This window comes from Culex quinquefasciatus, chromosome 1, assembly GCF_015732765.1.
Source record: "Culex quinquefasciatus strain JHB chromosome 1, VPISU_Cqui_1.0_pri_paternal, whole genome shotgun sequence".
NCBI classification, from domain to species: Eukaryota; Metazoa; Arthropoda; class Insecta; order Diptera; family Culicidae; genus Culex; species Culex quinquefasciatus.
Window position 1 is genome coordinate 70,075,832 of NC_051861.1, and position 14,663 is coordinate 70,090,494.

The 14,663-nt window shown below is 47.9% G+C and overlaps 4 protein-coding genes and 1 long non-coding RNA gene across 6 annotated transcripts; 4 read left to right on the forward strand and 1 right to left on the reverse strand.

Annotated features, from left to right (window-relative positions):
* The first annotated feature begins 3,505 nt into the window (after positions 1-3,505).
* Positions 3,506-5,183, forward strand: LOC6041912 (glutathione S-transferase 1-1). Of its 2 annotated transcripts, none has more exons than XM_038259081.1 (4): positions 3,506-3,595; positions 4,269-4,408; positions 4,480-4,769; positions 4,830-5,183. In XM_038259081.1, exons 2-4 carry the CDS (start codon positions 4,274-4,276, stop codon positions 5,098-5,100), a joined length of 696 nt encoding a protein of 231 aa, XP_038115009.1. In that variant the 5' UTR covers positions 3,506-3,595; positions 4,269-4,273; the 3' UTR covers positions 5,101-5,183. The 2 variants fall into 2 exon arrangements, with proteins under 2 accessions (XP_038115009.1, XP_001851103.2); XM_001851051.2 differs by having other exon boundaries at positions 3,530-3,612.
* Positions 5,184-5,229: 46 nt separating this feature from the next.
* LOC6041911 lies at positions 5,230-6,356 on the reverse strand. Its single transcript, XM_038259062.1, is given in 3 exon segments — positions 5,230-5,581; positions 5,645-5,782; positions 5,785-6,356. Coding segments are annotated over 3 exon segments (927 nt in total). The 5' UTR covers positions 6,239-6,356; the 3' UTR covers positions 5,230-5,246.
* A 653-nt stretch (positions 6,357-7,009) lies between these two features.
* LOC119768667 lies at positions 7,010-7,503 on the forward strand. Its single transcript, XR_005278133.1, has 3 exons — positions 7,010-7,231; positions 7,293-7,381; positions 7,447-7,503. It is a non-coding gene; the product is annotated as an uncharacterized LOC119768667 (long non-coding RNA).
* A 41-nt stretch (positions 7,504-7,544) lies between these two features.
* LOC119770300 lies at positions 7,545-12,005 on the forward strand. Its single transcript, XM_038264924.1, has 3 exons — positions 7,545-10,985; positions 11,054-11,794; positions 11,850-12,005. Exons 1-3 carry the CDS (start codon positions 7,545-7,547, stop codon positions 12,003-12,005), a joined length of 4,338 nt encoding a protein of 1,445 aa, XP_038120852.1.
* A 4-nt stretch (positions 12,006-12,009) lies between these two features.
* LOC119770303 lies at positions 12,010-14,042 on the forward strand. The gene is made up of 3 exons (XM_038264929.1): positions 12,010-13,770; positions 13,832-13,920; positions 13,986-14,042. The coding sequence occupies exon 1, from the start codon at positions 12,010-12,012 to the stop codon at positions 13,408-13,410; it is 1,401 nt and encodes a 466-aa protein (XP_038120857.1). The 3' UTR covers positions 13,411-13,770; positions 13,832-13,920; positions 13,986-14,042.
* The last annotated feature ends 621 nt before the right edge of the window (positions 14,043-14,663 follow it).

Sequence of the window (14,663 nt, forward strand, 5' to 3'; positions counted from 1 at the left end):
GTGGAAGAATCCTCCGACGGGGACGAGTTTCGTTCCGTAAATGGAACGGGGAAGCGGAGGAAGACCAGCAACGGAGCCGTTGTCGGGGATGGCCCAGAGGAGAATCTTCTCAACAACAACAAGTTCAGCCCGCTGGCGGAGAACAACACAATAACAATGGTATCCCAGCCAGGAAAGGAAGCGTCCCACCGGTTCCAGTGGTTCCAGTGGCCAAGAAACCACCACCTCTGGTGGTAAAGAATACGAGCTACGCCAAGCTGAGGACTGTAATGTCGCCGTGCTCAACCTAGCCGAGTTACAAGCTAACTCCGTTTGGGATCAAATTGTTGTGTTCCTCCAAGGAGCGTTTTGAGACCGCGCGGGCCCACTTGATTGCGAACAAAGTGGAGTTCTACACCCACGAGAAACGAAGCGAGCGGCAACTCCGCGTCGTCGTCCGAGTACTTCCGTCGGGTTCACCTGAATTCGTCAAGAAGAATCTCAAGGAATCGCAAAACCTGGATGCTGTGGAGGTGCACACCATCAAGAGAAAGGGAGAGTTCGCCTCGTCAGAGGAAACCCCGTACATTGTTACGTTCCCCAAGGGGGTACACCAGCCTCAAGCAGCTGAGGGAAATCAAGCGCTTGAGAAGATTTCACATCCGGTGGGAGGCCTACCGGAACAAGCGACCGAACGTGACCCAGTGCAGGAACTGCTTACAGCTGGGCCATGGGACCAGAAACTGCCACCTCAAGGGGATGTGCAACAACTGTGGGGGTCCCCACAAGACGGACGAGTGCAAAGTCCAAGAAGCCGAGCCGAAGCGTGTGCCAACTGCTCTGGAGTCCATGAAGCCACGGACCGCAGCTGCCCCAAGCGTGCGGATTTCATCCAGCGGCGACAGCAAGCGTCGAAACCAAAACCGCCGGCAAAGAAGGTGGAGAAGCAGAGTCCAGCAGTTCCGGCGTTCACGCCGGCGGAGTTCCCTCCGCTGCCGGGCGCAGTTCCGGACGGAAAATTGAAGGATCGCCCTCGACCCGCAGGAAGCAGCCAAGGTGGCCCCCGAGACGGTGGAGCCACGGAGAAGGAAGCCGGGTAGGTACTCTACAGTTCGGCTGAGCTGTGGGGGATTTTCTCCGAGTACATCGGCAGGTTCAAGACCTGCAAGACCCGCTTGGACCAAGTAACCCTCGTCAGTTACATGATCTCCAAGTAAGGAATTTAAGGAGTTTTTTTTGTTGTTATTATATATTGTTTTACTGATCCTCGGTCCCAACCTGGTCACAGCACCTAAAAGGACCTAATAAAAATAAATTAAGAAAAAAAGGTATATCTAGGAGGTGTATTTACGATGTTCATTTTTCGAGTGATTGTATAGTAGGATGTAACAAAAATGACTTTTTGGCGGGCATTCAAGGGTTTGTTCCGGTGGGCATACTAAGCTCAAATCCAAAATATGAGCTTGATTGGACGTAACAGGAGCTGGCGCTCCGTCCTTCAATTTTAAATGGGATTTAACCCGTAAAAAAAGATTTTTTCAAAAATGTCATTTTTGAGGCATTTTGGCCACCAATGCGTTTACCAAAAACATCACTGGCGTGTAGATCCTTGCGCATCTTTTGGTATAAATAACATTGACATTTGAGCACCCTGGAGCTCGGTACAGGCCTTCAAAGTTTGGCATTTTTCGAAAAATCGGTCCCGGCAAAAGATATGCGTCGCGCCTCGCGACGCCCTACGCCATTTGATTTTACCGGAGCCGATTTTTCGAAAAAATGCCAAACTTTGAAGGCCTGTACCGAGCTCCATGCTCCAAATGTCAATGTTATATATACCAAAGATGCGCAAGGATCTGGCCTACGCCAGTGATGTTTTTGGTAAACGCATTGGTGGCAAAATGCCTCAAAAATGACATTTTGAAAAATCTTTTACGGGTTAAATCCCATTTAAATTGAAGGGCGGAGCGCCAGCTCCTGTTACGTCCAATCAAGCTCATATTTTGGATTTGAGCTTAGTATGCCCACCGGAACAAACCCTTGAATGCCCGCCAAAAAGTCATTTTTGTTACACTCTATTGTATAGCCTTGCCTCAGTGAGGTGAGGAAGGCAAAACTAATATTTTCAAATTGAGAAACTTTTAAAAAACATAAATCAAATATTTGAGAAATTTTAAAATGCAAATGATTACATCAGAAAAATAATAAAATCACAAATTCAAAGCTTAAGAAAAATCAACTTATTGAAAACTAAATATTTAGAATTTAAAAAATCTCAATTCTAAAAATTCAAAATAAAAAGAATCGAAATAAAAAAACAAAAGTTTGAATATTTATGAGTTCAGAACACCAAAAATTCAAAAGCTACAATTAAAAATAATAAGATAGAAAAATAAAGAAATTATAATTTCAAAAATAAGGGAAACTATTTTTTTTCTCTAAATCAACAATTTTAAAACTCAAATATAAATAAAATAGAAACAGTCAAAAATTCCAATCTCTAAATCCTCTAAATTTTAGTTTCTAGCCTAAAATATGACTCCAAAAATGTGTATTTTTTATGATTCAAGATGGCAAAGAAATTTGAATTTAAGAATTTATGAATTTAAGAATTTAGGAATTTTAGAATTTCAGAATTCAAGAATTTAGGAATTTAATAATTTAAGAGTTTAGAAATTTAAGAAATCATGAATTTCAGAACTTTCATTTCGACAAAATTACATCAATTCTTTTCCGTTTCATATAAAAATACAAATTGGTAACACCGTTGAAGGTACAACTTATTATTTGCCAATCAAATTTATCTATTATTTTTACACACATAGTATATTCAAAATCAATTTTAGTTCAAACATTATTCCTAAACAAATGTTTATTTGAAATTATTAAACTCATAAAGTGTCTTTTAAAAGTTTTTAGGATCTCTAGTTTCGTGTACGCTGCCTGACAAAATTTAACCTCACTTTTTTTCGTGTACGTACACGCAATACATGCGCACGTAAGTAACTCTATCGAGAAATTAAAAGTGAGAGTGTGTGCGTGCAACATGGAGTTAAACTTTTTGAAAAGCCTTGGTAAGCTTCACAGCAACTGCACAGAAAGTTTAACTCCATGTTGCGATTTGACAGCTCGATTGGCATTCATAAGCTAAACGACATGCGACATCTAGTGTTGAGAGCGAAGGATGTCGATTGAAATTTTTGCCCTTTGAGGTTATGTATGCGAATTCTGTGTTGGTCAATTCCAGCGTTCAAAACAACTTTTGAGCAAAAATTGGAGCTGATACATACTTTGTTAACTTTTGATGCTCTATCATTTTTAACAATTTTTTTTTATTTTTTTTCCAAAATCTTTTTTATTGCGTTTATTTATAGAGGGCAAATCGTACTACTTGATTTTTTTCTCAAAAGTTGTTCTAAGAGCTGTAAATTCAATTTTAAGTTTGCATTCCTCTATAACCGAACAGCGAAAATTTGAATCGTAATTCTTCGATGCTTTGCGCCATCTGTCGGAATTATGAAGCTTTTAATTGCGAATTGGCTCGGTATTTTTGACCTATCTGGCGTGCACTCGACACGAAACTTTAGTTCAACTTTCAAGTCAGAGCCGTAAAGACCAGGTAGTGTAGCATCGATTGTAAATATATATATATATATTATTTCTTTTTTACTCTGTGCACTTTTCGCTTCTTACGACAAAAAATGTGGTTGAACCGGTTTGATGAATTTATGCAACAAAATGAATCATATTGGGTTCTCAAAGTTGCATTCATAGATGCCTTTCCATACATCTTTAACATATTTACATTATACTAGAAATGTTCAAAAATAGTAATCAACATTTTTTGCTGTTATTTCTAAATTTTTGTTAATTTATGAGATTAACAATCATAAAAAAGAATCTGTAGCATTTTTTAGTCACTGAATTTCCTTATTTTTGTGCAAATACTTAAGAAAACAGGGGAAATACTCGTATGTTTGGCAGGTTAAGCACTCGCTCCTAATTCCGTCCAATTAGCTGATTTTCACTATTTAACCAACTTTAAAAAAAAAACTATATATATATAGAAACTTGCTTGCTCACTTCCGTATTGAGCTATTAATCACTCGATTTCAGTTGAAAACGCTTTTTATAAGCTGTAATTGAACGTCAAAGTGCTGATATATGGACAATTGTCCACGGTGGGGGGGTTACAGATCCCCAAAAAAGTGTCCACGTGGTTGATGAATGGTCCCTACCTTAAAAAAGTAAAAAAAATCAATTCAATTTAATAATTACCGTTTCTTTACTAGTCACAATGAAAATATACGCTGTGTCCGATGGGCCGCCATCACTAGCCGTGAGAATGGCCCTGAAGGCCTTGAACATTCCTCATGAGCATATTTCCGTGGATTTTGGTGCAGGAGAACATATGACGGATGAGTACGCCAAGGTAAAGATAATTGTTTTTGAAAAAAAAAAATTAGCAAACAGCATTTTAATTCCCATTATATTTGACTTTAGATGAACCCTCAAAAGGAGATTCCAGTGCTCGATGACAACGGCTTTTTTCTTAGCGAAAGCAACGCAATTCTTCAGTATCTATGCGATAAGTACGCGCCGGAAAGTTCGCTATACCCCAAAGATGCGACGCTGCGCGCAGTCGTCAATCAGCGGCTCTGTTTCAATCTTGCTTTCCTGTACCCAAACATTTCGGCATATGTCATGGCCCCGATCTTCTTTGACTACCAGCGCACCCCAATCGGACTTAAGAAGCTAACCATGGCCCTTTCGGCGTTCGAAACTTATATGAGGTAGACAGGTATACATTTAATTAATTGAAATCGGTATCAACAATCTACATCAAATTGTAGCCGCACCGGAACCAACTTTGTCGCGGGAAATAATTTGACCATTGCCGATTTTCCGCTCGTTACTTCCGTCATGTGTTTGGAGGGCATCAACTTTGACATGACCGCGTATCCGTTGATTTCAAAGTGGTACGCTGGCTTCAAGCAACAGTTTCCCGATCTGTGGTCCATTTCCGCTGCTGGAATGGCCGAAATTGCCGAATTTGAGAAGAACCCACCGGATCTAACCGGCATGGAGCATCCCATTCATCCGATCCGAAAGGTTCAAAAGTGAAAATATTTAACCATTTGTTTTGCAATATCTGTGTACTTATCGATGCCTTTTTTAATAAAATCAAATAGCCATTCAAATTCCAATCCGCCGGATTACGGTGATATCAAACAAAAGGTTAAACAAACTGAATCAATGTGGATAAAAGTTTAATCATTGTGCGGTTTGCTCGTCTTAGAAGTCTTTGTCGTCTTATCGGTGATGTGGATCGTCTCAATGACCTTACGCTCCGCGTTTGCAACATCGGGAACCAACGAGGGATGCAAATTCGGGGGCACCTCGTAGTCCTCGTTAAGCTTCTTTGCTAGGAAATATATCTCCGCCAGAGCGACGATCAGCGCGATCATAATGCCCAGCAATAATCGGAACCCAAAGTCTAGCTGGCCAACGATAAGCTCAATCCCGATGAAACCGAATGCAAATCCTGCCGCTACGGAAAAGATGAACTGCGCCACGGCAATCAGCTGTCTGTTAATTTGTTTCACTAAAAAGAAAATGAAATGAGTATTTTCTTATAGGCATTTTAACCATAATGTTGATACAGTACTCTGAAATGCGATAGTATCCTGGGGCATGTGCGTCCTTACGTTGTCCACGTTCCGGGTCATGGCCTCGTACTCGCGCGCCTCCTGCTCCTTGCGCAACTTTTGACAGCGAGCTTCCAGCTCGGCATTTTCTTCTGTTGTTCATTTTCCGGCAAAATGAGCGTGCACTTCTGCATAAATTCGTGGAGGTATGGAACGTTGTCCTCCTTCGTCCGGAGTCGGTTCAGGGCATCGTTTAGCCATTTTAAATCGCTCAGCAGCAGGGTTGGTGAGTCATCCCGCCGTACCTCGATTTTGGAATCGTCCTCTTGATAGATTTTCTCCTCTGGCGCACTCACCACATCCAAATCAATCTCTTCAACCTGTTTGCTATTTTCCTCCCGTAGGAAGGATTTTTCTGCCGGTGTAAACTCAACCGGACAGGCTTTCGACGGATCGCTGACGGACCAGCTTCCTTTCACGGCTTTTTTCTTACACACAATTTCGATTGCCTCCGGTAGGTTTGGTTCCCGGTAGAAATATGCTTTTATGAATTTTTCAAGATCGTTGGAGGGAATTACTCTTATTCTTGAATCTTTTATAGGTAATTTAGACATTTTCGAAGTATTTTGGCGGCCTTCAACAAGAATCACAAAATTTGTTTCAAAGACTTGTAAGATTTTTCAACATTATTTTCAATCATGTGATTGTCAAAGTTTTCAATCGGCAAACTACACACTGAAAATTGTTTAAACATCTTCACCAATATTTCGAGCAACTAGGGGAAATATACCCTTTCTAATCAAACACCTATCTTCGTCATATGAAGAGTTTGATGTGGTTTGAAGCTCGATTAAACCTCCAAAAAATTTTGTAAATGAAAGAAGCAACTTTTTGTACCCAGACATGTATAGGTCATCGCTGAAATTTTTAAGTTATCGCAGTTTTAGTGAAAAAAGTTTATTTTTTGGCGATTTCGTCATTTTCCTGTTTTTGCGCGTGGCGCGTCAAAAAACGAAGTTTTTATTTTCAAAAAATCATATCTCGGAAACGTACGGTTCGACATCGCCAATTTTTTGATATGTCATGTGAAATTTTCCGAGGAATACGATAAACATATTTGGGAGCGTTCTTTTATTACGTAACGCGAAAAATCGGACTTTTAGACCCCCTCCCCCCCCCCCTCGTAACAAAATTGTTGCCACCGCTGGGATGGGCACACTGGCCGACGGTGCAACGCCGGCGGTGTAATCAGCCGATACCGTCACAGCTGTCAACGCGCGCAAAGAGGACAGAAAAAGTGTGTGTGTGGCCTCCAGTGTAAACACGCGCGCTGTTCGTTCACCATTTTCACCTGGGAGAGTGCAGACGTTTTGGACGAGTTGGAGGAGATTTTGCGGATTATTAAGGAGGAAAAGTAAGAGTTGTAGTTTTAATATTGAAATTTATTGAAACAGTGCAACGTAGAAAACCTGTAAGTAGAAGAAAACAAAATTAGTGCAGTTTAAGAAGAATTTAAACACTAGATACTTACCAACAGCGAAAAGGTCCCGCGAGCTGCTCTGCCGTTTCGCACCGTCACTTGGGGCGAATCTGTACTTCGGTGATCCGTGAGTAAATCTGAAAATAAAAGAAAAAATATAAAATAATTAATTGCACCTACAAACACAGGAAGAGTGCAAAGAAGGAAAGTTAGGAAGAGGAAGAGGAGGAGTTGGAAAGGAAGAGGAAACGCTAACGTAGGAAAGGAAACCAATTAAGTAAGTAGTAGGACTAACAATGTAAACAAAAACCTAAAAATATATACTTACTTGCAGTTTTGTAGCTGCTCGAAGAGCTGCTGAACAAAAAGTTGGGGTTTTATTTACCGACCACCCGAACAAACTACAAAATTAATTGCGGGTTCGGTATTCCTCTCCCACGATGGCTGACGAAAATCCGGAATTCACAAAGACTCCCTGCTCAACCTGCAAAGAGGTGTCGACCGAGGATGAGGTGATGGTGGGCTGCGATTGCTGCAAGCTGTGGTTCCATGCTCGGTGCGTCAACTTCAATCCGGCTGATAAGAAGTCGGGGAAGAAATGGTACTGTCCGGACAAGGACTGCCAGAAGAAGAAAAAGACTAAGAAGTCTGTTGAGGTACCGCTCCCAGTGCCCCCCGAGTTGCAAGAGAAGCTGGATGCTTTGGAAGAAACTCGGAAGCGTGCGGAAGCGGAACAGGAGATGACGCGAGTCCTGAAGGAGAAGGAGTTTGAACTGGCTGCTTATCTTCAGGAGCGTCAGATGAAGATCGACGAAGAGCTCCGCGAGAAGGAAGCCAAAAGGGCTGAGGAACTTCGCGAGAGGGACTTCAAGCGGCGCGAGGCCGATCTAGCGGCGGAGATGGTGAAGAAGGAGGAGCACCTGAAGCGGATCCAACAGCTGGAAACAACGTTCCGGGACAAAAGCGCCTCCATCGACAAGCTGCTGAAAAACAGTAGTACTCCGCTAAGAAACCCCGAAGTCAAACCGCTGACTGAAGGAAACGTCGCTAAACACGACGGCCGCGAAGATCCTGAGGTCGATCCGGCGAAACCTGGAGACATTCCGGATAATCCTGGGACCAATCCGGGAACTCCTGGAAGCAATCCGGGTTCGACAAAGTCGTCTAAGAAACCGGAGTCCTCGTCGGATAGTTCGTCGGCGTCCAGCGTCTCGACCGACGCCAACGGTGACGGAAAGAGCGGAAAAACGGCAAAGTCGACCAAAGTTGATGTGTCCAAGCCAGACGGGCTGGGGCTGCATGGATCGGGTCCAACGAAGGCCCAGCGAGCTGCACGACAAGGGCTGACAAGGAAGCTGCCAGACTTCCACGGCAAGCCAGAAGAGTGGCCATTGTTCTTCGCGGCCTACCAAGCGTCAAACGAAGCCTGCGGGTACACGGACGTGGAAAATCTCGTGCGACTACAGGACTGCCTGAAAGGCAGAGCGCTCGAGGAGGTGCGTGGCCAGCTCATTCTGCCCAAGTCAGTTCCGCGTGTGATCGCCAAGCTTCGCCAGATCTACGGCCGCCCAGAAGTGCTGCTGCAAAGCCACCTACAACGAGTGCGCAAGCTGGAGCCACCGAGAGCGGACAAGTTGGGATCGTTCATCCCGTTCGGCAATGCAGTGGAACAATTGTGCGAACACATCGAAGCCGCAGAACTAACGGCGCATCTGGTCAATCCGATCTTGATCCAGGAACTCGTCGACAAGCTCCCGGACGGGGAGAAGAGGAGTTGGGTGCACTACAAGCGCAAGAAGCGCGAGGTGAATCTGCGTACGCTCACCAACTTTCTCTCGAAGATCGTCGAGGACGCGTGCGAGGCGACGGTCATCCTAGACTACAAACCGGACGTCAGAGCAGCGTCGGGATCGAGCGGCCGAAGCCGAAACAAAGAGAAAGCCGCACTGTTCAACCATAGCGTTGCAGAGGAATCTACAGAGCGGCGAGAGCAGAAACAGCAAAGGCCGTGCAAGGCGTGCCAGTGCACGGACCATCGGCTGTGGAACTGCGAGGACTTCAAGAAGCTGCCCTACGAAGATCGAGCGAAGATGGCGACGAAGTGGAAGCTTTGCCAACGCTGCCTGAATGACCACGGCGGCCAATGCAAGCTCAAACTTCGCTGCAACGTCGGAGAGTGTCGCGAGCCGCACAATGCTTTGCTTCATCCGGAGACCAGGGCAGTCGGCATGAACGCACACATTACGTCCACGAGTCCCGTGCTGTTCCGGATGCTCCCGGTAAAAGTCTACTGCGGTGAGAGATCAATGATCGTGCTCGCTTTCCTCGACGAGGGTTCGTCCCTCACCCTGATCGAAAGTGGTCTAGCCGACCGTTTGGGGCTGTTGGGGACGAAGGAGAAGCTCACCATCAAGTGGACGGCCAACGTCACACGAGTGGAACAACATTCGAGGCGGACAAATATTTGGGCGTCGGCGATCAACGGGACGAATGGCGAGAAGCTGCTGCTGCAATCTGTGCGTACGGTGGACAAGCTGATGTTGCCACGCCAAACACTAAATGCTGCTGAAGTTTCGTCACACTACGATCACTTGCGCGGGATTCCGATGGATTCGTACGACGGTCGGCCAGGAATGCTGATCGGGTTGAATAACATTCATTCGTTCGCACCGCTGGAAACGAAGGTCGGCACGATTGTCGATCCGGTGGCAGTCCGGTGCAAGCTCGGCTGGACGGTCTACGGACCGCGGGATGCAGAGTCGGCGGGCGCGAGCTGTTTCCTCGGATGCCACCAAGAAGTGACGAACGAGGAGCTGCACGATCTTCTCAAAAGCCACTATTCGCTGGAAGAAGCGGTGGTGACTGTGCAGCGGGAGTCGGTCGAGGATCAGCGGGCGAGGAAGATCATGGAGGAAACTACGCGTCGCGTGGGTGACCGCTTCGAGACCGGACTGCTGTGGAAGACCGACGACGTCAAGTTCCCGAACAGCTACCCGATGGCTGTGAAGCGGATGAAGCAGCTGGAGAAGAAACTTGAGCGTTCGCCGGAATTGTACAACAACGTCAAGAAGCAGATTCTGGACTACCAGGCCAAGGGATACGCGCACGAAGCCACCGCGGAGGAACTGAACGAAACCGATAACAACAAAGCGTTCTACTTGCCGCTCAACGTGGTGGTGAACCCGAAGAAGCCGGGGAAAGTTCGGCTGGTTTGGGATGCGGCGGCGACGATTGGTGGAGTCTCTCTCAACTCGATGCTGGTGAAGGGACCAGATCTGCTCGTGCCACTGGTGTCAGTGATCTGTGGGTTCCGCGAACGACGAGTTGCCTTCGGCGGGGACATCCGCGAGATGTACCACCAGCTGAAGATTATCTCCGGGGACAAGCAAGCTCAACGCTTCCTCTTCCGGGACAACATCAACGAAGAGCCGAAAGTGTACGTGATGGACGTCGCTACATTCGGGTCGAAGAGTTCGCCGGCGTCGGCGCAGTACGTCAAGAACCGCAATGCGGAAGAGCATGCCGGTCAGTATCCGGACGCCGTGGCTGCGATCATCAATCGGCACTACGTCGATGACTATTTTGACAGCGTCGACACCGTCGAGGAAGCTGTCAAGCGAGCGAAGCAGGTGAGCCACGTCCACAAACAAGGTGGTTTCGAGATCCGCAACTGGGTGTCCAACTCGCCGGAAGTGCTGACTGCTCTGGGCGAAGAGAAGCCGATGAGTCCTGTGCTGCTGAATCAGGACAAGCAAACACCCAGCGAACGCGTACTCGGCGTGCGGTGGGACCCGGAGCTGGACGAATTCGCCTTCGCCGTGATGCACCGCGAAGAACTGATGAAGTACCTGAAAGAGGGGAAAAGGCCAACCAAACGGATCGTACTGAGCTGCGTGATGGGATTTTCGATCCGCTCGGCCTGCTGTCGCCGTTCACAATCCACGGGAAGATCATCATCCAACATTTGTGGCGAACCGGCTGCAGATGGGACCAAGACATTGACGACGAAGCCTGGATTCTGTGGAAGCGGTGGACGGCACTGCTGCCGGAAGTCGAAGCGCTGCGGTTTCCCCGGAGCTACTTCGGCGATGCGATGTCCTCGTCGATCGAGAGTCTCGAGCTGCACATCTTCAGCGACGCGAGCGAGCTGGCCTACGGTTGTGCGGCGTATCTACGCGCGGTCATCAACGGCCAAGTTCACTGCAGCCTCGTCATGGCGAGATCGAAGGTAGCACCGCTGAAACGACAATCAATTCCACGTCTGGAGTTGATGGCGGCGTGCATGGGAGCGCGCTTGAGCCAGCAGATCCTCGGAACTCACACGCTGCAAATCGACCGTACCGTTTTCTGGACCGACTCGAGGACTGTCCTCGCTTGGCTGCACGCAGATCCCTACAAGTACAAGCAGTTCGTCGCCTTTCGGGTCGGGGAGATTCTGGAGCTGACGAGACTGGACGATTGGAGATGGGTGCCTTCCAAGAAGAACATCGCAGACGTTCTCACGAAGTGGGGACCTGGACCGCCACTGCAGAACGATTCGGAATGGGGGAACGGCCCGGCGATACTGTTCGAGCAGGATGACCACGACTCACCGCCTGAGCAGATCGAGGAGACGAACGAAGACGCACGAGGCGTGGTACTGTTCCACAGGACAGTCAACGTAGAAGCGGTCTCGACGTGGGCAAAGCTGGTGAGGGTGACTGCAACGGCGGTACGCTTCATCGAAAATTGTCGTCGCAAAAAAGGACGGCCGTCCAGTACTGACTGCAAAGGCCACGAGTCGCCTAGCCAAGCTGGTCAAAGCGCAGCACGAGACGGATGTTCAACCGCTGCAACAAGACGAGCTGCAGAAGGCCGAGAGGATTCTGTGGAAGCAAGCGCAGTTCGAGAGCTTCCCCTGATGAGATGAGCGTGCTGACAAAGAACCTACAGCTGAAACAGGGTGAGTTGCCGGAGAAGATCGAGCGGTCGAGTCCGCTCTACAAGCTGCTGCCGGTGCTCGACGAGGATGGTGTTCTGCGCGTTCGTGGAAGGCTGGAGAAGAACGAATCGATCCCGTTCGACAAGCGATTCCCGATCATCCTGGGTCGAAAACACGCCGTCACCAAGAAGATCATCCAGCACTACCACGAGAAGTACGGTCACGCGAATCGGGAGACCGTGTTCAACGAGCTGCGTCAGAAGTTCTGGATTCCGAACGCACGGGCCGCGATCCTGGAGGTGGTCAAGGAGTGTGTGTGGTGCAAGGTGAACCGTTGCGTGCCGTTCGTCCCAACAATGGCGCCGCTTCCGGTCGAACGCACTGCAGCAACCATGCGACCGTTCAGCGCGGTGGGCGTCGATTACCTGGGACCGGTCGAAGTCACGGTGGGTCGCCGCAGAGAGAAGCGCTGGATCGCCGTCTTCACGTGTCTAGCGGTCAGGGCGGTGCATCTCGAAGTGGTCCATAGCCTCACCACGCAATCGTGCCTGATGGCCCTCCGGAGGTTCGCGTGCAAGCGAGGCGTTCCCGAGAAAGTGTTCTCCGACAATGCTACGTGCTTTCGGGGAGCGGACGCGGCGATGACGAAGGCGATCAACAAGGAGTGCGCGGAGCAGATGACGTCGGCGACCACTGCATGGTCCTATATCCCACCTGGGACGCCCCACATGGGCGGGGCCTGGGAACGGATGGTGCGATCGGTGAAGGAGGCGTTGCGCGCACTCGACGACGGACGAAAGCTGACCGACGAAATTCTCTCCACATCTTTGGCGGAGGCCGAAGACATGATCAACACTCGGCCTTTGACGTACGTCCCTCAAGAGTCCGCTGAAGAAGAAGCCATCACGCCAAACCATTTCCTGCGCGGGACGGTACCGAGCGCGGACCTCAAGCTGGACGAGACGGTGGACACCGCTGCAGCACTACGAGACGTGTACAAGCGAAGCCAGCAGCTGGCGGGCAAGATGTGGGAGCGGTGGTCGAAGGAGTACCTGCCCTCGCTGAACCGGCGTCCAAAGTGGTTCGAGGATCGCAAGCCCCTCGAAGCGGGTGACCTGGTGTTCGTGGTCGACGGCAAGAACCGGAAGAGCTGGGTACGAGGTCGAGTGGTCAAGGTGTTCAGCGGGTCAGACGGACGTGTTCGGCAAGCGGACGTGAGGACAGCAGACGGGAAGGTCAACAGGAGAGCAGTGGTTAATTTAGCGGTGTTGGAGATCAGGGACGGTAAGTCCGACGCGCCGGAAGGCCCGACGGACCTTACGGGCTGGGGTGTTGCCACCGCTGGGATGGGCACACTGGCCGACGGTGCAACGCCGGCGGTGTAATCAGCCGATACCGTCACAGCTGTCAACGCGCGCAAAGAGGACAGAAAAAGTGTGTGTGTGGCCTCCAGTGTAAACACGCGCGCTGTTCGTTCACCATTTTTCACCTGGGAGAGTGCAGACGTTTTGGACGAGTTGGAGGAGATTTTGCGGATTATTAAGGAGGAAAAGTAAGAGTTGTAGTTTTAATATTGAAATTTATTGAAACAGTGCAACGTAGAAAACCTGTAAGTAGAAGAAAACAAAATTAGTGCAGTTTAAGAAGAATTTAAACACTAGATACTTACCAACAGCGAAAAGGTCCCGCGAGCTGCTCTGCCGTTTCGCACCGTCACTTGGGGCGAATCTGTACTTCGGTGATCCGTGAGTAAATCTGAAAATAAAAGAAAAAATATAAAATAATTAATTGCACCTACAAACACAGGAAGAGTGCAAAGAAGGAAAGTTAGGAAGAGGAAGAGGAGGAGTTGGAAAGGAAGAGGAAACGCTAACGTAGGAAAGGAAACCAATTAAGTAAGTAGTAGGACTAACAATGTAAACAAAAACCTAAAAATATATACTTACTTGCAGTTTTGTAGCTGCTCGAAGAGCTGCTGAACAAAAAGTTGGGGTTTTATTTACCGACCACCCGAACAAAAATTTTAATACAAATTTTAAAAAATTTGTATGGAGCGTAACACGGCCTCCGACCCCCCCCCCCCTACTGCGTTACGTAATAAAAGAACGCTCCCTTTTCAGACATAGGCTCTTTGATCCAGACACGGTCAAAACGCCATTTTAAGTTTTCATACGACTTTTTCAATAGTTAAGCTAGATTTTTGGAACATCTTACTATTTTTCCCAAATAGCCAAACTCATCACCTTTCTTTTGCGTCTAAGGGCATCTCCACCGCCAGTGGTGTCACGGTTCGCTTTTGAGCGTATCATAGCCACTCAATCGACGAACCTATCGGGTGAGCGCTTATCGAACGCTCAGAGCGGCGGGTTTGAACGGTTCGCGAACCAAAATTTCGATCATCATTTCTCTGCTCGCTTGCCGCTCCGCTCTGAACGGAGTAAAGAGAGCGTTCAGCGAACGGTTCGCCAACGGAGAATGTAGGCACTGATAGTAAAACTTATTTGTTTTTATTCTTCACTCCCACAAAATTGTTCAAATTTGTTAACGATAAAGTTATCAAGGAACCATCCATAAACTACGTGGTAACCTTAGGGTGAGGGGGAGGGTCTATGGCGATTAACCACGCTCCATAGAAAAA